The 23,060-nt window shown below is 34.3% G+C and overlaps 1 protein-coding gene across 1 annotated transcript; it reads left to right on the forward strand.

Moving 5' to 3' along the window:
- The first annotated feature begins 1,272 nt into the window (after positions 1-1,272).
- LOC123541918 (alpha-mannosidase 2x-like) lies at positions 1,273-18,917 on the forward strand. Its single transcript, XM_053531219.1, has 21 exons — positions 1,273-1,420; positions 1,527-1,698; positions 2,291-2,418; positions 3,094-3,267; positions 3,980-4,169; positions 5,024-5,201; positions 6,063-6,283; positions 7,492-7,674; positions 7,894-8,002; positions 9,752-9,828; positions 10,155-10,320; positions 10,691-10,824; positions 11,158-11,254; positions 11,629-11,754; positions 12,519-12,633; positions 13,570-13,706; positions 13,920-14,061; positions 14,525-14,587; positions 14,933-15,003; positions 15,245-15,574; positions 18,846-18,917. Exons 1-21 carry the CDS (start codon positions 1,273-1,275, stop codon positions 18,915-18,917), a joined length of 3,033 nt encoding a protein of 1,010 aa, XP_053387194.1.
- Positions 18,918-23,060: the final 4,143 nt, after the last annotated feature.

A 23,060-nucleotide genomic window follows, 5' to 3' on the forward strand; every position in this document is an offset into this window, starting at 1 on the left:
ATAAAATCAGTCGAACTATTTCTTATAGCAGCGTATTTAAACAAAGCGCGGGAAATCAACGTCCGTAAACAAGAAAGAACAAAACTGATTCTATACATTAGCTTGAGACTACAAAAAGATATTGGTCACTTAATTCACTAGTTCATGCTTTATGGGACGTTGAAAGAATTTTAAAAATGATTTGATACAATTATATTACTTCTATTGCAGTGTTAAGGAGGTATAGTTCGGAGCACAAAATGAATTGGAAGACAGTAATCAAAATTTTGTTACATATTTCCATCAAGCAGGGAATACTGTTTAATACAAAATATAGTAAAAAGCGTTTGAGTACAGTGGTTCAACCACTAGCTGAAATTAATGGTTGGTTAGATATTTCATTTCCTTTAGTGACCTGTATTTTTTGAAGTGACAGTGTGCGGATAACGCATGTTTATGTCGTGTGCATCTGCATAATCCCGAAAGATTGGTTAGTACCGGAGCCCAGTAGGGCGAGGGTGCCAACGTATTCCGATTGATTTTGAAGATGTGATAACATGAAATGAACATGCGCTTACGCTGTTCTAGCAGAAAACGTTTCGTATACTTCCTAAAAATAGAAACGTTAAAGAGTCTGTATAATAAAATGCCATAAAGCGTTATACATCACCTAGAATATTTGTTTATATGCTTTATATTGAACCATGTTAAACAGACACACTCTTATCTTGAACTTTTACTCTGTGTCTTGTATCTTAGTAAAATGGTCACAGTGTAAACTGACCTTTTCCTTAACGCCGGACAGATACCGCTGTATCGTTACAGCATTTATTTTCTTTTCGAAGTTCACAGAAAGATTAAGTAAGACACAGAAGAATGAGTGCCCTTTGTTGAAAATGGAACCAGGGGCTAAACCTGACATCCAGGTAAATACTTCCTCTATATATTCTGAATTTTAGTAATAATACAATAACTGATGTCAGGGAATATAGTTAAACGTTATATATTGTTTTCGCTGACATAATATAGCATTACTGATAGCTGATAGAATAAAGCAACGATGCTAGTGTCACAATAAAGGAATAACGTCAAAAACAGTAAATATGTCAGTTATGAAGGTAGTGGTACAATAAACTAGTTTCCGTGGAGACAAAATCATAGATCTGGTGCCCGGGCATTCAACGCGTCATCTAACTGAAAATAGCATTCCGTTCAGTATTGAGTAAGTCAGTCAGATTAAAACAGTCAATGACTCTTAATAAATGACTCTTAATAAATCTATCTTATATTCAGATGTTCGAAGTATACAAAGAACTTCCATTTGACGATCCTGACGGCGGAGTATGGAAACAGGGCTGGCAAGTTACGTATCCTAGCAACTATTGGAACTCTACAAATATTTTGAAAATTGTTGTTGTTCCGCATTCACATACGGACCCAGGTGATTTTTTGTTTTAAAATGATATGAAAATGTAATTTGCTGACAAGAAAACATTTTTGAAGGATTGAAAGTTGATCTTTTTACACGAAATGTAAATATATTTCAGGTTGGTTGATGACATATACAGAGTATTATAAGAAATTTGTGAAGAGTATTTTGGACAACATGTTAGTGAAGCTAGAGCAGTACCCGGAAGGTCGCTTTATTTACGCAGAAATATCATTTTTCCATTTGTGGTGGGATGGTCTGACTGCGCATGACAGAGGCAGAGTTAAACGGTTATATTTATAAACCAATTTATTACATACATAATATTTTGTGTAAAAACGTTTTTGCTAAGTAAGAATCACAGTGCAATCATGGAGAGGTTGATTCGAAATACCAGTGAATATATGAATAATTTCATTAATTATAATGTGATCGATCATTTTATATACCGGTAATATTTTCAGTTTCTTGTAGAAAACGATATAGGTCTAAATGTTTCATTTCAATCTTATCGGAGAGAAATTTTAATTAGGATAAACTTAGCACTAGTATTTACTATAGCATTAGAGTATCCATACATATCATGGTCAAGTTTTTCATGGGTAGAAACTTAAGGTAGTTGAATTTCAAATTGATTTGCACTTTTTGAAAGTAGCAGTTAAATGCCATGCAAGAAGTACTTGATACAGTATTGATTAAACCGTACCATTATCTTTTGTCTCATTGTCAACAGATATAGAATAAATTTGAATATTACTTGAGTGTAGGAATTAGGGAGCAATGGTACTTGAATGAATGGGCTCCCCAATGCTTTTTAAAATGGGGTAACACTAACTAATTGATTTTGTTTAGAGTATATTTATGATTAGCTAAATTAAGCAGGTTGTTGGATGAAGGCCGTTTTGAGATTGTCACAGGAGGATGGGTGATGAATGACGAGGCAAACACGCATTACTTTGCTATGATAGATCAGCTGATAGAAGGACATCAGTGGCTTAATCAAACACTTGGTATGTGTCATAAAGCAATGTTTAGATATTGATTTAGTAGAATATAGTAGAATATGTAATGAGTAAGATCAGTGTATATAACTTATTTTGAAATTATCAAGAACATTTCTTAATTTTCCTAGAATGAACTTTTAAAAGTTTTACTTTTGTTTACACTTTCATAAATGCTTCCCCTTAAAGGCATGTTTCGTATAACAGCCGTGGGGGAGGTGAGTGTGTGTCTGTGTGTGTGTGTGGGGGGGGGATGGGGTTCGTTAATCTAGTGGTCTTTTGTAACTTACTTAGGTCAAGAAGGATTCCGAACGATGGAATAACAGTTTTCAGAAATTAAAGGCAATTTTGGTAGCGAATGTCGTTTTTAGAGGTAACCTATGTCCGAAGCGGTTGGTTTAGCGATGTACAACTTATCTTACTTTTAGTATATGGGCACATTATGATTGCTGTAAAAGTAATTTTGCTTAACGCAGAATCGTACGGTCAAGTTTAATTTGAGAAGTAGATAAATGATAGTTATAGATAGAGAGACATTATTTTTGACTTTGCTAGGTGTGGCGCCCTCTATTGGCTGGGCAATAGATCCATTCACAGACTCTTACAATTAAGTGTTGGGAGGTAATTAGACGAATAATAATAAGTAAAGAGAGAAAGAGAGATACACTATTTTTGGTGTTTTAGGTGTGACGCCCTCTATTGGTTGGGCAATAGATCCATTCGGCCATACACCTTCAATGGCTTATCTGCTACGTCAGTCAGGGTTCACTGGTATGGTCATGCAACGAGTGCATTATGCTGTGAAGAAATATCTGTCAAAGTCGAAACAATTGGAATTCATGTGGAGGCAGGTATGGGGTGAGTATTGTTATCAGCTGGAATTCATGTGGAGGCAGGTATGGGGTGAGTATTGTTAACAGCTGGAATTCATGTGGAGGCAGGTGTGGGGTGAGTATTGTTATCATACATGTCTGTTATTTACTAATCCAACAGCAATACATTTCTGCAGTACAAGTAGTTTGCAAAACTGTTAATACACTGGAAATCTGAGATAAAATGCTATCAATCAAAACTTTGAAAAATCTGTTTAGGCTGAGAAATTGCTCGTGTCATAGTCATCAGACGAAATGGTATTTAATAAAAACAATAGTCTTGTCCGTCAGTCCCAAATATTTGTTCGGACATTTCTCCTACAGTTTTCAAGGGTTTTGGCCCAAAGTTATAGAAATGTATAATTATGAAGTGGTCTTGCGCATATTGTTAGGACATGATTTTACCTTGTCTGATTTAAAAATTATGTCCCTTTGAAATTTTACAGACTGTTGTATATTGTGCAATACTAATATAGGCCTTGGCAGGATAACTCCTACAGTTTTCAAGGGACCAGATGGCTCCGACAATGGTTTCTTGAGTACCGTAAGGCCTATACTAAGATTACATTACATAAAATGTGAATTGAAAAAGCAAAAAGAAATTTAAATGATGATAAAAATAATCACTGTAAAATTAGTTCGCTAGGTTACACTATGTACAAATGTCTTACGCAGATTCTGTGACTTATTTTTTGTAGACAATAAAGGCAGTACAGATATGTTAAGCCATTTAATGCCGTATTACAACTATGACATCCCTCATACATGCGGGCCAGATCCTTCAGTGTGTTGTGAGTTTGACTTTGCTCGTAAACCAGTTGGTAGACTACAATGTCCGTGGAAATATTCAACGGTTCGAGCAATTACGGATGCAAACGTTAAGGAAAGGTTGGTTACACTATCCGTTATATATTTACATTATCTTATTTGGCTTTGTCACATACATGGCAGAATGACACGGACCGTCCCATTAGTCAACCAAAATCGTACTCTTCTAAGTAAGTGCATGTCTTTGAAAATACCTCACAACAATGCCTATTTTAATATTGAAAGCTTGTCACTTTTAGTTTAAAATGATTGATATTGGACATATATCAGGCATCCATCAAATAACATGCATAAATCAAGAAATTCGATTCACAAGACAAACAATTGGTACCTATATATAAACACACGTTTGGACAAATCAGGATCAAACACAATTACATCCAGTGTGATAAAATTGCGTTAAAGAGAAAGATAAATGTCTAATGTCGCTAATTGACTGGGTATGCACAACTTGGAATTCCGACGGGTAGAACTCCAGTGTACTTGAATTTGTGTAATAGCTTCGGCCGTTTCGTCAAAAATGGAGTGTATAATGGTAACCGCGTGTAACCGTTACTTTTTAGAAGCAGGTAAGTAACACATGTATGATCAGCTGCTTTAAGAGATAGTAGATCAAGTTGAGCTATTCGTGTACAGCATAATTTGGGAATATTCTATACCTCAATACCACCCTGTGTGCAAGCTCTCTATAATGTAGTCATATGATAAAATTGTTATAGAATAAATCCAGAAATAGGGACTTCGGACTGGATATATAATCTGTCACCGTTTTAGGTGCGTATAGTGGGACGAAATGTGTTCGCATATCACTTTCAATCTAAGTCCACAATTTCTGTTGTTTTCATATACCATTATTAACAAAAAGTATATTTAGTTTATATAGTAATGTTTGACATGTTTCTTTTTAATTTTAGATCTAATACTATTGTTGACCAATGGAAGAAAAAGGCGATTTTATATAAAGGCAATGTTGTTCTTGTTCCTCTTGGAGACGACTTTCGATATTCAACCGCAGCTGAATGGGACCGCCAGTTTTCGAACTATTTAAAGTTATTTAGATATATCAACAGTCATGAAGATTTAGGTGTAAAGGTATAGTGTTCATATACAGTCGTTATTGCATCTTACAGATAGCCAAAATGCACAACAAAGCCGCAATTTTGATATTGCCAGGAACGATATTTTGGCAAAAAGATCTAGTATTGCAAGAGAAGTTTTAAACAAATACTATGCATCAAATGAATCATGAAAACTGAAAAAAGCGTGATTTTTGTTATTCTATCAATATGATTCCAAGATGAGCTCATTGTCCCCTAGAAAACAGCTATTTCCCATACATTGTAAATTACAGGGCGATTTTCCCGTTTCTTTTTGAGTTAAAATATATAGACTATATGATTCTAATCTAAAATGTCCTTTAGATTTAATATCATATGCCGTATCAATTTATTACGGAATAAACTTTAAGGAAATAGTTCTTAATACTTTCCACGAGAAATCAGTTTTATAGAAAGAATATTTCTAAGAAAACCATGGAAGTCACTACGGAAATCTTTACATATTTCAAAGGAGTACTATTCAAGGTAATTTTTTCTACCAATTTGTGGATGAAATGGGCATCAAATTTAAAGCACAACTACTTAAAAAAATATAAATAAAGGAATGACTTTAAATTTCTACAAGTAGATGTAGTCACTCATATACTTTCTTGTAATGTACAAGTGTGTTGCAAGAAGGTGACATATGACTTGGCCTTTACATGTAAATGTACATAGAATGCCCTTTTTCAACACTGGTATAGCAATAGATTGAGCTTTTCTCACCACTGGTATATGACCATCGGTAAAATATAGTAGATTTATTTGCTATTCTGGCAACATACATTCTGTTTTAACAGGTATTTGTAAAAGTTCTATACAAATGATAGCTTATATATTTATTCGATGGTTGCAGGTACAATTTGGTACATTATCAGATTATTTTCAAATCATACGGGAGGAGTTAACTCACGAACAAAAGAGTGATATGACATCTGAAAAAGATAGGAAGGGATTGGAGTCACTGAGTGGCGATTTCTTTACCTATGCGGATAGAGAAGATCACTATTGGAGTGGGTACTTCACATCAAGACCGTTTCAGAAGAATCTAGACAGAAAAATGGAAAGCCATTTAAGGTAAATGTATATGGATAGTTTGTAAGAAAGTCATATACTATTCATTTTCTTGTTGTTACATAATTCATCTGGTTTGTATTTTGGTCAGGTATATCAGGTAATAATACAACATTACACAGGAAAGGTGTTTTACTTCTTTCTAGAAAACCATTTTGTATATAACGTTTGATATGTTATGATGTAACACTTTACATGAAATTCGGATGCTTGAAACAAATGTTGATATTACATACAGTTAGTTAAAGACCATGCGTGTTGTGCTTATCATGTACACTCCTAGACATTTATAATCGGTTTATTTCGTTAAGACTACGCTGAAAATAAAACAATAAAGTATACCGTGCACGGTTGATTTAATCCATTTTAATGGAAAAATACCCTCATGAATAAATAGCATATGGGAACAAAGGTGATTGAGAAAATTTCAGTCGTGTAATTTAAATATTATCAAAGTTATCGCAATTAGAACATTGACAGATTATTTAAGTCTGTGAGTGTATAACAGTTTAAATTATATATTTATCCTACCCTTATACAAGATAGGCACAAAATCGGCCTGCCTAAAAAACTTTGCTTTATTCAGTCAGTGTCAAAATATCACTTTTGCGGGAACTTTTGAAATCACATATTTTATCAAAATTTGAATTGAAACCGTACTGGAAATGTTTGAACTTAGAAAATGAGTGGTCAAATTATAGGTTTATATCCAGACACAAAAAAGTTATTGCTATTTTTCACTTTTACGGCACCTCAGCCGGAAACTTTGAAAACACATTTTTTCCCGAATTTTTCACATAAACCTTTATCATTGTATTGGAAATGTTCTAACTAAGAAAATAAGTGGTAATATCAAAAGTTTAATTCAGAAACAAAACAAGTTATTGCAGTGTTTTCCCGCAAATTGAATGGCACTTGAAACGTTATATATATATGACGTCAAGTCTGCACGCTGTTGCTCTTTCCAACGACCTTTTCCCCAATTTTCTGAGCAAATAGGATAAATAGAATATTAGATTACTGTCTGAAAAATTTAAATTTATTAGGCTCGTCTACAAAAAAATATAAGGCTCGGCAGCAGCCTCGCCAAATATATTTTCTTTAACTCGCCTAATTAATTTAAATTTATCAGACAGTAACCTAATGTTCTCTAGCCTATATAGATCTAATTGATAACAAAACTTTCTCTTATTATCCGGATTGCTTTCCAGAGGTGCAGAAATTCTGTTCACCTTGGCATCTACGAAAGCAGGACGTGAACCAGGTACAAAGCTTCCATTGCGGAGATTGATGAAGAAACTGATTACAGCAAGGCGAAATTTGGGCTTATTTCAACATCATGATGGCATCACAGGAACAGCTAAAGACCATGTTGTAATCGATTATACAAACAGGTAAATCCATGTAAACTAACACGAAGCAGTCATCTTCTTATATACCATATCTAACACTTTTTCAAGTGGACAATTTGGAAACTTCAAATTAATGGTTGAATACTTCTCAGTTTTAAAAGGCAGCCGTTTCTCTAAGATGTATTCAGTATCTTCCCATTCGTATTGAAATTTTGTAAGCAAAGCATAGATAGTGTACCAATGATTCGACTTTTTTTCCAGACTTATGGAGTCGTTGGAAGATATGAAAGTTGTAATGAGAGAATCTGCCGTCTACTTGACAATGGATGATAAACTGTTCTACAACTCTACCGTTCCACTGTATGACTTGGTAATAACAGATCAGTATTTAAAAAAAGTAACGGCGTATATTGTTCCTCTGTCTGATTTAGTGGCACCAGATTTGTATCAGGCAAAGTTTTACAATAATAATCGTAACAAATCAATCGCGATTGTTATCTGACAAAGGTAAAATGTAATAAGTCAGTTTTTCAAAAGTGTACAAATGTCCATTAAACATTAAAAATCCTCTGCTTTAACACTAAATATTAAAACTGGTATAATTGTTGATTTTTTTACTCGATCGCCATCAGTAAGTATAATTTGCTTTTTAACTGGTTGATTATTTCTAACGTAAATGAGCATAGACATTTAAGCCGTTTGATTCAATCAAATAAATAAAGACCCTCTAGATGTTTCATAAAACGTCAAACCATAATCGTAACTAAACACGTGCTTGGTGTAGGTACTATTTTCAACCAAATAGATTGTCCGATATAAATACCACAGTGTAAAAGTAAACTGTAGACGTAGGGTTGCAGCTTACAAAAGAGTTTAGATTATAGCGTACGTAGTTGTCCAGTGGTAACACTTGTCTGATTAGGAAAACAGAAGTTGAAGTTCGAATCCCAGATCCTTCAGTTAACATTACTAACATTGGGATAAGAGTCCTGTATGTGGGTGCTTTGCACGCTAAAGATTCAGAGAAGCTACTGTTGTTTTTTTTAACTGTCCTCCAACTAAAATAACTAACAGTCTCCTGGAAGAGTCATGCATTATAGGTTTCCGGCTGCGATAAGTATAAGAAACCTGGATAAGTAAATAGAGCCCAGGGTCCCTCATATTTGCAGCTTCTGCTCATGCTTCTTGTGTCTTTGTACTGTATGTCCAGATCATAGACTTGGCTGCTTTTTAAGATGATTTTGCTAAACCCTGATAGTGTCTAAGACCATGTTTGTAATAAAGTTTTGCGGTAAACAGTAGCAGCAATAGTTTGGGACAAGAGCTTAGTTTGACCTACGTACATTTTAGAAAGGAGAGTCGCTCATCATTGAAGCTTAACAAGTGTCTTTGATTGATATACTTTTCGTAGGTCAAGTTGTTTGAACAGATGTATGTTCTGAAACATAGACTGAATAGACATACAAAATCGTTTTTTTTTTATTTCAAAATATCTGCCATCCACATAAACTTTATCCAAAAGGCAAGTAAAATATGTAAGTTACAACCTACAGAAAGTTAGGACGAATGGAATTGTTGAGTCCATTACAAAGATTTCTGTTAAACGAATCATCAAGGCAATGTTTAGGCAAGGTAATTCATGACAATACATAAAGTAAGCCAAAATCTTATTAAAGATCTCTATTGTTATAAAATTCCACAGACTTCAAAGTATATGTCTATGTCTATGTGTGTGTATATATTATATGTGTATGCGTAAATATGTGTATATAGATGTATAAATATCAAATACTAGTAACAAGTAAATATGTGCAGACGGGGTTTTGATTAAGGTGCATGCGCTAGAATATTTTATTCTATTTAATTATTTTACATTATACATTTATTTACACTCTGTTAATTAGTAAAGCAGATAATCAGATTAATAAATATTACCAGCTTAGCAGTTTCAACAAAGGTCAAACAGCTAGTCTAAGACCCAATCACCTAAGAGATAGATCCCATTTCATTGACCATTGGCGTATGCCATAGTATCGAATAGATTGTTATTTGCTTTACGAGACTGTGTTCGTTTTCATACTAGTTATATACTTAAAACATACGTTATTGAATATTTTAGGATGAAACAATGGACAGACAAAAAATCATATCGAAACCAACCGTGCTCAATGTTGGCGAGGAATATAGCGATCCAAGGTATAGTTCATGCATTCTTAGTTTAAATAAAGTTATCGTCAAATATGTCTAGATTAAGGAAAGTTTCACATGTTTTATAAATCCTCTCTCTGAACTGCCACTACTTATATAATTAAGTTTGAAAACAGTAAACATTTTGAGAAATCATCAGTTTTACGATTTAGTTTTAAAATGATTTTAATAATTCCCGAATTATTGTCTAGTTGATTATAAACTTGCTTTCGAACTTATCTGAGTATCATCTTACGTTCTATAATTGTTCAATAATTCAGTTTGGTAAGTAACTATTAATATACAAAATGTATTGTTATAAAATATTATTTAAGGCCTGTCATGTTTTACAACTCCATCGGATTTGAGAGCAAGGCGACGGTGTCCATTTTTGTAAACAGTCCACATGTTTCAATACGAGATCAGGCCGGGCGGCACATACAGTCTCAAACGGAGCCGTACTGGATGGGAAAATATGACATATCAAGACAAATCTACCAGGTAAAATACAGAACCTTAATTAAACTCTTCTTGCATGCCTGACAAATGGAGAACATTTACATACATATGTCGTACGTTGATATAGGAAGTCTGTTGTATCATGTTATTATCATTTTACTTTCCAGAATGCATATCCGTCAGACCGTGCTAATTTTGGTGTAACGGTGACAGTTCCAATGAATCAGACTGAAAATATATATTATTATTTTACTCTGTACACTATAATACAGTTTGTAACAATGATACTTTTTTCTGATACATCACAAAATCGACTAACAATATATATATATGTTTCTGCACTGTCACATGACCTTTGCAGATTATATTTCAAAGCTGCCATTTTTGTAAGGGATTCACATTTGATTTTTAGATTTCATTTGAAGTGAGTGTCAGTGGTCTCGGGATTGTTTTATATACAGTACAGCACGTTGCTTACAATGATAAAGAAAGATCAACATTTGTTTCTATAGGAACATCTGATGAAAGAATTCGACAGAACAAGGCGTATGCAATGTTCACGTTTTAAAGTTTACAAAGTAGAGTTCAAAATGTCATTTTTCACGATTTATTTAAGTTACGATATTGTTCTTTTACAGTCGTCTTTATCAAATGAAGTTTCGTATATATAAACTTTACTCAATATTTGTTCAAGATAACAGTATAATGTATAGGCCCTATCAGCTAATCACTGAATCATTTTGATTTAAGTACTTTTGATCGTGTTTAGATACATTAAAAAGGTTCTATATATATGTGGTATAATGATAATAATAATGATGATGATGATGATGACAAAATATTTTTTTTAAATGTTCATCTTTAGTTTAAACATTACAGAGGTCATTTTTCATTTCTGGAAGGCAGAAGTGAAGAGTACGTGTTGGAAAATCTTCACATGAAAGCAATATTTAATGGCGAAACAGGTCTTTTACAGGTAAAGCTAGGTCAGTGTTTTATATCTGTTGGTTTGATTGACTGGTGTTGGCTTTAAGGGCACATTTAAACAGTATGTCAGTTATGTAATAATGTTCAGTTATCCCAACCAGCTTTCCCTGACACGTCACTGACTTGTTTCCTCCGCACGTATCTGACAACTTGTTTAATTTGATAATGTATTTTCATTTTAAGTTTATTTTTTAAATTTTTTTTGGATTTAGCGTCGCACCGACACATGATAGGTCATATGGCGACTTTCCAGCTTTAATGGTGGAAGTTTAATATATATTTTCATACTTCAAGCACAAGCAGAAACAGAAAATGAAATACACTCTGTTTGATTTCTTTCAATATATTTTTTTTTCATTTTAGTCAGTTTTAACAAAAAGTGACGATATCTTGCACAAGACGGAAGTAGAATTTATGCAGTATGGAACTAAAACCCACCATGATGTCAAAAGTGGAGCCTATCTTTTCCTTCCAGATGGGCCGGCCAAGGTAAACAAGTCTCAGTCAGGCTTATTCATAATGATAAATTACATTACAGTGAGAAATTTGACTCGTACTAGGTTCCTATGATTCTGCGGAAATGTACACAAGTGAGATATTGAGCTTGACATAGAACATCTTTGATCAAGTAGGAGATTTACTCCCCCTTTTACAAAATAAAATCTTTACTATTATAAAAGTTGCTATTATAAACGATATAAAGTTTCAGAAAGGCTATATAGGTATTGTTTTAAATTGGCTGACTAGTAGACAAATTGCCAAGAGAGCTACCCATACAGGTGGAGCTTTTGAAATAGAGAATAAACGATGCTATCAGTGGACGACAGATTACAATTGAAATTGTAGTGAATTTCTGACAATAGTAGTCAATAACCCGTATAGCCTTGGAATATTAGTAAAGTGTGAATGTAATTTGTGCAGCATCTAGTTCATGGTAAATTCTTGTTTATTTTATAAGCCTGACGTAACAAAGATAAGTGTATTACTGACTTTTCCAAAATTACGCATTTTGTGAATACATGTTCAAACAACTGCTTTCCCTGGAGGTTGAATTATGCAACAAAAATCAATAATTTCAAAGCATTACATGTTAAAGCAGTATAATAAGCTAATGAATGAATGCACTGTAACTTCCGGTTGAAGCTCGACATGTTTACTAACCCCATTGCGGTAAGCAGTAGGGCATAGATATCACATATAATTTTCATATTGTTTTCTGTTAATGGACATTATTTTGATATTGACAATTTCAGTTATTGGCTAATGAGCAACAACCCAAAGTCTACATTTTACGTGGGCCAGTTAGATCACAGGTGCACGTACGCTCGGAAAACTTGATACATATCGTGAGTCTTTATAATACAACAGGTGAGTCTTTATAATATAACAAGTAATCATAATAATAATGAGAAACTTTATGTCCTTTCATTGCAAGTTCAGCAAGTACTGTCCTCTTTGCTGAATTAGACAATTAGATACTTCATGAACTGGAGAGATACCCGGTGTTCACAATTACGTTTAATATTTGAAATTATGCCCGTTATCGTACTGTAAAACAGCTTAAAGTACGGAATTGAAGTTAAAAAATTGATGCCATTTTTCATTCTTACACAGAATTAGGAACGAAACACGCATATTGTTACTTTTAAAAGATTTTAATACACGTGTCAATTGCTGCCAAACTAGCTATTTCGCAAATGCAAATATATTTTTTTTTTAGATTTTTCGCAAAGAACATTCAAAAAGAGAAGCCTATCGACTTCAAACAAATGTTATGTACTAATTACTCCCATGTATATGAACAATGCTAGGTTTTGTTCACTTATAAATGCAAAGCGAATACATTTGAGACCAACTATAACCTATTGATCTAATTTTAATCAAAACTATTCTGATGGCACATGCCAAATTCTGTTAATTAGATGACAGGTGGACAATTTAAGGCCCTTTTTAAGTAAATGAGTATCTGCCTTTTCTGTCAAGAATTTATTCAGTCAGTCCCTTGCTCAGCATATTTTAAAAATTTAAAAGCAATTGAAAGAATCATCTTACACTGTAGAAACAAAAAAAATGGTCTAAACCTAACTTAAAATATCAAGTATTGCACAAACTTTTAGACATTGACTTGTAGTGTTTCACTGTCAATTTGTGATTGCAAAACCAAGGTATGATCAATTTGTTTATTTCTAAGCACAGTTTTGATATTGACCACTGGCAGTTTTGCAGTTTTATAATTTTAGAGCATGGTTGGATTTATAAGACGGAAAGTATCAATTAGTACCAATAATGCTATTCTTACTGCAGGAATAGAAAGCTGTTGTGTAGATATACAAAACGTTGTGGACATTCGTGCAGAACATAATTTTGAGCTTGCGCTCAGGATAACAACAGATACAAAGAACATTAACAGAACCTTCTATACTGACCTTAATGGATTCCAGGTAAATATCAAGCATATCGTATCTATCCAACTGTGATTGTTTGTTTGTTTTTTTTAGATGTAGACGACACTATTCAGATAATGTATTTCAGGCCATTTACCCATGTAGTGTTTTTGGATTCAGTATCATTTGAAACAAATGATATCAGATGTGTTGTGTCCTGCCAGGTGGCCTGAATACTTCGATAATGAATATTCTTTATATTCATCCCAGATACAGAGGCGGAGAACATACGACAAATTACCAATACAAGGAAATGTTTATCCTATGGCAACCATGGCTTTTATACAAGACAATCATCACAGACATTCCATTTTGACCGCTAACTCTTTAGGATTCTCAAGTCTTGAACAAGGTAGGTAATTCGTATCTGTTTAAATTCAGTTGAAATTCTTAGAAGATGTATGTTGACAACTTACTGGTGAGGAACTTCAAATACTTGCACTGTTATTGTTTTTTGGTCCTATTGAATCTTGCAGTCCATTCTTCGTTATCTTAGCACAAAGATCACTTACACCAGTGCTAGGGATCGTGAGAGATGTTTTATTTTTAATTGCTTCTTATCTAGGTAAAGACAACCCGAGTTCCTTATTATATCGCTTACTTTCAAAGGATATTCCAGTAGAGATTATATTAATTATTGTTGAAATTACACAGTCTACTGTCTAATGACTACCTACATTTAACAAACTTTCACCACTTGAATACAGTCCTAATTGTATATTAGAAAATAACTTATCATAGAGTATTGCATGGCAATGCGTTTCATTATGTTAGTTATAGTTGTTTTTATTATGGAATTGTTTGCGACATATTAGGAATTATGGAAGTGATGCTGGATAGACGGTTAAACCAAGACGACAACAGAGGTCTTTTCCAAGGTATAGATTTCAGCTGGATATCGTTAAATTTTACAATAGGAAAGTTGCTTCCGTTTTCAGTTCCTATCAATACATAAGGTAATTCCTGACAGTACATAAGGTTAGCAAAATCTTATTAAAGATATGTATATTAAGTAAAGGAAGTTTGCAAATGAAACCTTTTTTTGTAGACAATGCCGTTAGCTTGGCTTCTCGCGACAACTGTTCTTCACAAGAATTTACCCTATATAGGGCAATAATTATTGTTAATCATAGGGTATTTTACACGACTGTTCAGTATATATAGTGTCTTTATAAAATTTAAAATTCATTGTATAATTTTGTTCTCGGCGATTTCTGATATAGGTGTAACAGACAACAAAGCCACGTCCAGTAGGTTCAGACTTCTCATTGAAAATTGTGCATCAAAACAGTGCGTAAGTATGAATTAGAACAGTTTTAATGACTTCCATAATCTTGATGATTTGTTAGTTTAAGCACACATGCTATCACTTGTTATGCGAAGATTTTGCTCGTAAATGTCATTCATTTCTCATCAGGCGAAACTGATTTTTTTTTACTGTGGGCAAACACAACTAGACTGTTTTGCACTCTAAAGGAAATGCTATTAAACATGGATAACTGATTGCTTATCTGAAAAATGAATATTTTATATAGGATAGTGAGAAAATAACGGCATTTCCATCCGGCATGGCACAACAGGCTTCGCTTGACTTGATACACCCGGTGTTTGTAATGCCCGCCAGTTCAACATACTTGGGAAAATATCCAAAACAGTCGAACGTGTCGCCACTTACGAAGAACTTACCATGTGATACACATCTGCTGAATTTGCGAACGATGCAGCAAAATTACGACGGTGATGAATATGATAATGAAAATCAGGAACAAATATCAAGCACAACAACAACTCTTATACTACACAGAACTGGGCTAGACTGCACATTTAAAAACCCCAGTGAAAATTGTGAATACATTGGTGACATGGTAAGACATCTTGCTCACGGCTGTATTTATGGTATATGTTATTATTTTTCATTTCAGAACCTTGATTTGGCTTTGAAGAACAGTAAAACTGTTGCTCTTACTAACTAGAATTTTAATATCTACTGAAAGAAGAATTTATGCAGGAAATTAAAATCAAACAGGCACGGCAAAATTGCCCAGCAAACAAAGAATTGTTAAATCGGCAGTGCATACGTTTTAACGCAGGAAGTATGATTGAAGCACTTCAGCATATATGAAGTACCTTTCGAATTTAAAACTAGGAATATGCCGCTTATATGCTGGAAAAATAGTGAACGTACACATATATACCGTAGGATCCCCGGCGAGAATTTCAAAAACCATGATAGCAAAGTTCAAGACGTGGCCATATCGATATTTGTTATAAGACCCAAACCAGTTCTTCAAGAGTTAAAGAACTTTAATTCTAACAGAATGTCTATATCAAGAAGTTAAGTTTAAGAACAAGTTCTTGAAGAGTTGGTACTAGTACAGCCGATCAACTGATTCTTGAAACAGTCAAAGAGGACTTTCTCAAATACGTAGTTCACCTATTAAATTCAAATTCAGGTCTGGTTCATTACTGATTTTGACCGTAACCTTAACTTCCAAAACATTACATTCTTAAAGGGCAAAATAACTGCGCGTAACATTGGTCAAATTGGGCATTTTCGATTAATCAAGGATCACAACGCCTGAGTTTATGGTGGGATTTGGCCCATATCTAAACTACGTTAGGTTTCTCCAAAGCTGTAGATGTAAACAAGTCACAGACTGACGAACATACGGACAAACGAACATACGGACATCCACCAAAACCTTTACCTTTAGCAGGTTTTAGTAGCAGTTCTCGCCTAGGTACACATCTAAAATCTCAAATTTAGCACATGGATTCAATAGAAATTAGATCTGAGACAATAAATGTATAATATAATGTCTCCTGTTTTGGTAAAATATTTTTGAATAGTGCACTTTCTACAATATTTGCCTTTATGGGTGTAAATTGGTGAAAGATCTTATAAAGTGCTGGTGTCTTTGTTTGCAGCATGTCTGCTTTATGCTAGGATAAGAAAGCATGATTGCAGTTTATTTACTCCCTCCGCAACAAAAAATATCTGTGTGTATTATTGCAGTATAAATGCAGTGTTGACCCACTTTAATTCTTTTATGTGCAGATGGAAGCAGCAAATATGCCGCATGCTTGCAGCATTATGCTTTTAAGTAAATGCAACATCAAAGCAGTAGCTACAGTATATTAACATTATATGCTGATAATGCAACACAACTCTACGTGTTTCATGTCAAAGCAGCACGAATGCAGTGCATTTACAGCATTACTATTAACAATATAGGACGACTGCTGGAAAAGTGCGGTATAGAAATGTAATGGTGAGTAGGCTGGTTCCTTATTCCTAATGTATAAGCAGTATATCTGCAGCATGAATGTAGAGTTGGTTACTTGCGGTGTATGCTACAATTATGAAGGATGCGTACGATCTACATTATATTTGAAAAGAATCTGCTTGGTATCGAGAACTGCTGAACTGCTTCTTACGATGGTGCCTATCTTAAACTATTACCCCATGACTCTATATGAATTTTGCCCGTTGCTGTTTTGTTTATCTATTACTTTCTTTGAATTTCCTTATTACTGTTTTGGAATATAGTTGATATTTTTGCTGATATTGCCCGTTATTTTCAGGTGCAGCTTTCAAACATCTTTCATGCTTCCTATATGGAAGTAGAATCAGCGAGAGAAACCTCATTAACAATGCTACATACAAAGAAGGAGTTGAATGTCACAGACAAAGTTCAACTTTCACCGATGGAAATAAAGACATTAATAGCCCGTTTAAAATGAGTCTAGCGGTATACCTTCACCTCTAAAACAATCCTCAAGCTTTCAGAATAGTGATATTTGATGTTTTAAGAGTCGTACACACATAACTGACCATGTTGCGAAGATCTTCTAATATGACCATTTGTGTTTCAAAAAATATACTCAAATGGTTCATTGTAGAAGCATTTCATGTTGTAACCTATTTTAGAATACAAGTTCCTGTGTTTGCCTACCTTATGACTGAGCGTTAGTAATATATTATTCTGTGTTAAGGACTCTAACAAATAATCTGTTAAAAAGGATTACACTGATAAGTTGTCTCCCGTGCTCTGGAAATCAGACCGGAGTTAACATTCTAATTTTCTCAAGGTGTGGTCAACCAATTACACAGTAGCTATGTTTTAGGGGGCATTGAAGTTCTCAACGTTCTTTTTTTTATCTCGACTGTGATTCAAATAGTATCTAGCTTTTGCTGTCATCCGAAGCATATATTGCAATAAACAGTTGAATGTTTTTAAGCTCCGAACACACAATACTTCGGCGTTATAAGAGGATCTAAAATTGCAAGTTATATAATGTAAGCTCATATTGTGTCAAAATAATGTTCATTATAACTTGGAAACTTAGGCGAAAGCTGCTTTCTCAGCATCTACTGAACCGAAAGCTTGAAACTGCATACAAATCTTCAATATTATAGGAATACCTGAGAAAAGGTTTTTCATAACGTTTAAAAAATTATGCCCCTATTCACTGAGAAATTTTGATGAAAATTTAAACAAGGTGTACTGGCGTCCTTACTATACCTTCTGTAAATAGGCTGTTATAATATTTTCAAATAGTCGAGTGTGCTATAACTATACGGCTCCTGTTTTGATGTACATATAGTTTCAACACTTTTCATGCTCGTGGTTGATAGGATCCTTTTTGCTTGGCCTTAAATGCAAATTAACATATTCTGAGCTCAGCGAAAGAGGATATTTTCATTTGTCTGTTATATTCTTTTGAAGGTGTTCAGCTTTTGAAACAATGGCTACATGTATATAGCCTTGAAATTGTACATTTATTTTGTGCAAGAAAAATGAGGGTAGGCATTTTGTAAAGTATAACATTTTGCCATTATCTAAACTGTTTTAGATTACCATATTTTTTTATTAATTTATCAAATAAAAATACAGTGTCATAATCATATTCACATATTTTGGTGTGCATTTCCTTGTTCTCATGATTCAAAGTCCAGGACATCAAGGATCGGAATGATTAAACATTACCGATCCAGATCATCGCTTTTAATTCAAAATATATTTTTTCCAATTTCTTCTATTGGTGTGTGGGGGATGGAGAGTGTGGGGGTGTATATGTAGAAAAAGTCCTAACAGTAGGGTATACTTTACATGTATACTTCTTACTTTTCAGTTTATAGGTTGGGAGATGCCTCAGATTCTTCCTCCACCCCGAAGGCCTGAACAGGTCGTCGCATTGACTTGAATTCAAACAGATTTATTTGATATATTTATCGCAACGTTACAATGTTCGCTTTAGGCTTCTTAGATCATCCTCTATTTGTCTGGCCAACTAAAATACATTGAAGTAATGTGAAACAAAGCCAGACGGCTATTGCATCTTTGTCTAATCTTCTAATGTCTCGAACTATAAACGTCAATGGTCGTAAGGAGGGCATAAAAGTGACGTCGTTTCCCGCTGTACACGGACAGGTGGTTGTGAACGCCGAGAGATAAACGACGCTTAATATTCAGATCAAAGTGTACACTATGTGTAACAAGTTTAATTACAGGAGAAAATAACAACGTTAAACGTTACGACAAATGTTTCGCGTATGTGCTTACTTTTATACATTTCAAAATTAATTGAAGTCAGCTGTCATTTTTGAGCCATAACTAAATGCAATTAGTAAATAAAACACGACAGGAGGAAATACTTCGTCCTCTTGCATTTAAAATACTGCATAGTTACATCAACAAAATACGGTCAATGAAGGCGGTTGCTTCTAAGTTGTTATCAACGGCTTTTCATTCTTGGTTACATTGTTATATATGGCTTACTAGATAACATTGTTTCCTCGGTAAAATTTTCAATCCGAGTGACATATGAACATTCTTAAACAGTTTGGACATCGGTTGGATCTATGCAGAGTAATGTGATTTTTGACGGAGTGAACAAAAATAATATCAGAGATGAATGTCAAGATTCTTCTATATATTTGTCGTTGGTTTAAGGAAAATACTAGATCTATTTCTTAAACTAATCCTCTGCACTCGATTGACAATGCAGGGCTATTGGACACATATTTGGAGATTTAACATTAAATTTATAATACTTCTGAATTCGCATGACCCATTTGTTTATAAATTCCAAATGAGTTTACATAGCTTTGACGTCACGTAAAGGTGACACAACGCTCGATTAGCTACGTTTGTTTACATGCGTCTTACGTCATTCGAGATAAGAGCATTTTAAATTACCGGAAGCTTGCGCTTTTGACGGAACGTTTGAACGTTTACCATTCTATCAGCTGCTTTGTTGTTTCACAAAGCTGTAATAACACTGGATCAATTTAAATAAAGTGAAAGGAGAAAACAGACATTTTAGACGTTTAAGTGATTAATCGTAGTTAAATAATTTCATTTTGGGTTTGTATAGGCCCCACAACGCTTTTAACATGCATATTTTATTTCCAAGTGTAAACTGCTAAACCATGAATTAATAGCATTAATAGTCTGGTATGCAAGATAAAAGAGTTTACAGTACCATTATCGTCCTTGACGGACGTTCGGATAAGATGATTTTTTTTCAAACTGTCACTTTACATAAATTCTAAATGTCATATGCAAGTGATACATCTCTTGTACCTTCCATTATTTCTATGTCATCAACTCAAGACACAAGCGTATTAACATGATGAGGCTTACCTAGTTATGTGTGCATGAGCAAGCGTTATGTAATTGGTTCTGTCAGGTTTATGAACAACAATTTGTTTGATGCCTTACAGCAGTAACAATATGGCAGGCATACCTGTAATCTGTGCTGTACCATCTGTTAGATATCCTGACGAATACATCAGCATGCTGACACTTAAACAATTTTTACTATTCATTTTCGGAATATAAATGTGTTATCAAATTTATGGCTATGCCTTCGTTCTCTATCACGAGAAGGTTTTGAACCTTCTGTAATTTAAGTTGAATGTTCAGAGTAACTACAAACATACATTTGATATTCACTAAGATATTCATCTCTAATTAATCATTTCTTTCATTATTTACTACAATGATATACGAAAAAGGGAAATATCAACGGTGGCATTAACGAGAGAATGACGGCCATTTGATTGACACCATGAAGACCCTGGTGCACCTACCTGTGTAGAGCTGCTGACCTTCAGGAAGCCACCTGGATGGCTTTCTTACATGGAAGAGCTCTATTATAACTATTACCGCCTTTTATCTCCAATCAAATTAATACAATTATGTCGTCCCGGAAGGCGAAAAGGGGCGACGTTCCACGGGGCGACGTTTGTTGGAAATTCGGTGAGCGACGATCGGCGGGGTCATATTTGGCAGGGAGACGTTCGGCGGGCGACATTCGGCGGGACGACGTTTGGCGAGGCGTCATAACGACGTTTGGCGGGGTGGCATTTGGCAGGGCAACGTTCGGAGCTATAACGACGTTTATCATTATTTATGTCGCTGCGACAGAACGAAATTTCACAAATTCGCCACCATAGCCATCAGCTAGATTTAAATATTTTTTTTTTTTTTACAATCACTTTTATTTTTATCTTTTGGGGAGCGTGTTTCTGTTTTGTAGAACAAAACTAACACTGTGGTTTTGTAAGGAGACCATCGAATTACCAAATGCTAAAATGTCGTGCGCTCGAGCTAAGATGTCTTGCGCTCGAGATAAGATGTCGTGTATTCGATATAAGATGTCGTGCGCACGAGAGAAGATGTCGTACGCTCGAGATTAGATGACGTGCGCATGAAATAATCTTATTAAAACAATAGCTAAGTTCCAGATTGCATATCCTTTAAATATATATTTTTCATTCCGGTACTACCATCGGAGTCGTGACTGTGCCTGATATGTTTTTGAGGAAGACAGAGCAGATACCTAAAGAAATTCAAGTTAACTTCCCACATTAATGTATTGCACCATAATCGTTTTTATATTACGCATATTTTGAACTTTAACATTCACCGAGAACAAAAGAGTCATATGTCATAGACAGGAAACATACAAAAATGCGCATCATTAATCATTCAGTAAAAGGTAATTTATATTCCCGACTTAGGGCGAAAACTAGTGTTGTTCCGGTAATTACACCCACTGTTCTTTTTTTCTCGCCGCCCCTATTTTTAAAGGTTTCATTCCTAATGTAAATGCATAATACAGAGTGTAAAGAAATACATGTAACAAGAAAATGACAAGCTGGTTTAAGAAAGGAAAGCGACTGCGTAAGCCACAGGTTTTCCAACATTAATGACGGTTTTCTCCTAAAAAAGTCGAGTTGGGTTCAAAGTACATCACATTCTTAGTTTTATACACAATGTCCTTGACTACATAGAGACGCAGTATTCAATTAAACTGTAAAATATGTACATATGTGTGTAAATAGACAATGTACATCTCTGTGTAAATAGACAATGTACATCTTTGTGTGTAAATAGACAATGACAAGAACCACATGGATGATAATAAATATAAACCCTAATTACAAAAACAGACCTAATGTAGTTTGGACGTGTTACATGTACCACGCTATTTTTGCGTTGACTTTTTGCTTCACTTTGAATTCTAATTGATAACCTCGTTTTTCCTTCCCGTAACTGGTAATATAGGGGTTGCGTTACAGGCGAACAATCATCAGCATATTGCTTTATTTATACTGTTTATTATGTAAACTAATCATAATTCCTAAATTCTCAGGCAAAGAATAAATAGGTAAAACGAAATCGAGCCCTTTGTCTGTGATAAGGTAGAAGAAATCAGATAGATGTCCGTTTTGTAAAATACAAGTTTCAGTGCCAGTGTTAAATTTGACAAATAAACATGTATAATTATAAATGTAGCTATATGTATTTAAAGGACTGGACTCTAGATTTTGGTTAAAATGATCTTTCTTTAAAACTGAAGTTTGATTATGCAAATTAAAACATGAGTTCTTGTTTCTTATCTATTTTAAAAAAGGCTAAATCAAGAAAAAAAACCCTGTTTTAGTCGGGAATCAAACTCGGGCTGTCTCGGCAACAACAAAAAGCCCAAGAAACCTTTCCTATCATCTTGACCTGTACACCATGGAGGAAATCATACTTAATGATCGTTTACATAAAGCTTTACGATTAAGGTAGTTCCCTTTCGGTTACACGTTACATTTTAAATAAAAGAAAATAGCGAAAACAACTAATTCTCATGTGTGTCATAATATCTAATATGTTTGTAACTATTTTTGAAGCCTTCTTAACAAAGATAATCATTTTCTGATATCCTAAAGTTTTTAGCTCACCTGAGCAGTGCTCAGGTGAGTTTTTGTGATCGCTAAATGTCCGGCGTCTGTCTGTCGTCTGTCAACATTTAGCTTGTGTATGCGGTAGAGGCTGTATTTTTCAAATG

The sequence above is a fragment of the Mercenaria mercenaria genome, chromosome 19, assembly GCF_021730395.1.
Source record: "Mercenaria mercenaria strain notata chromosome 19, MADL_Memer_1, whole genome shotgun sequence".
In the NCBI taxonomy this organism is placed as follows: Eukaryota; Metazoa; Mollusca; class Bivalvia; order Venerida; family Veneridae; genus Mercenaria; species Mercenaria mercenaria.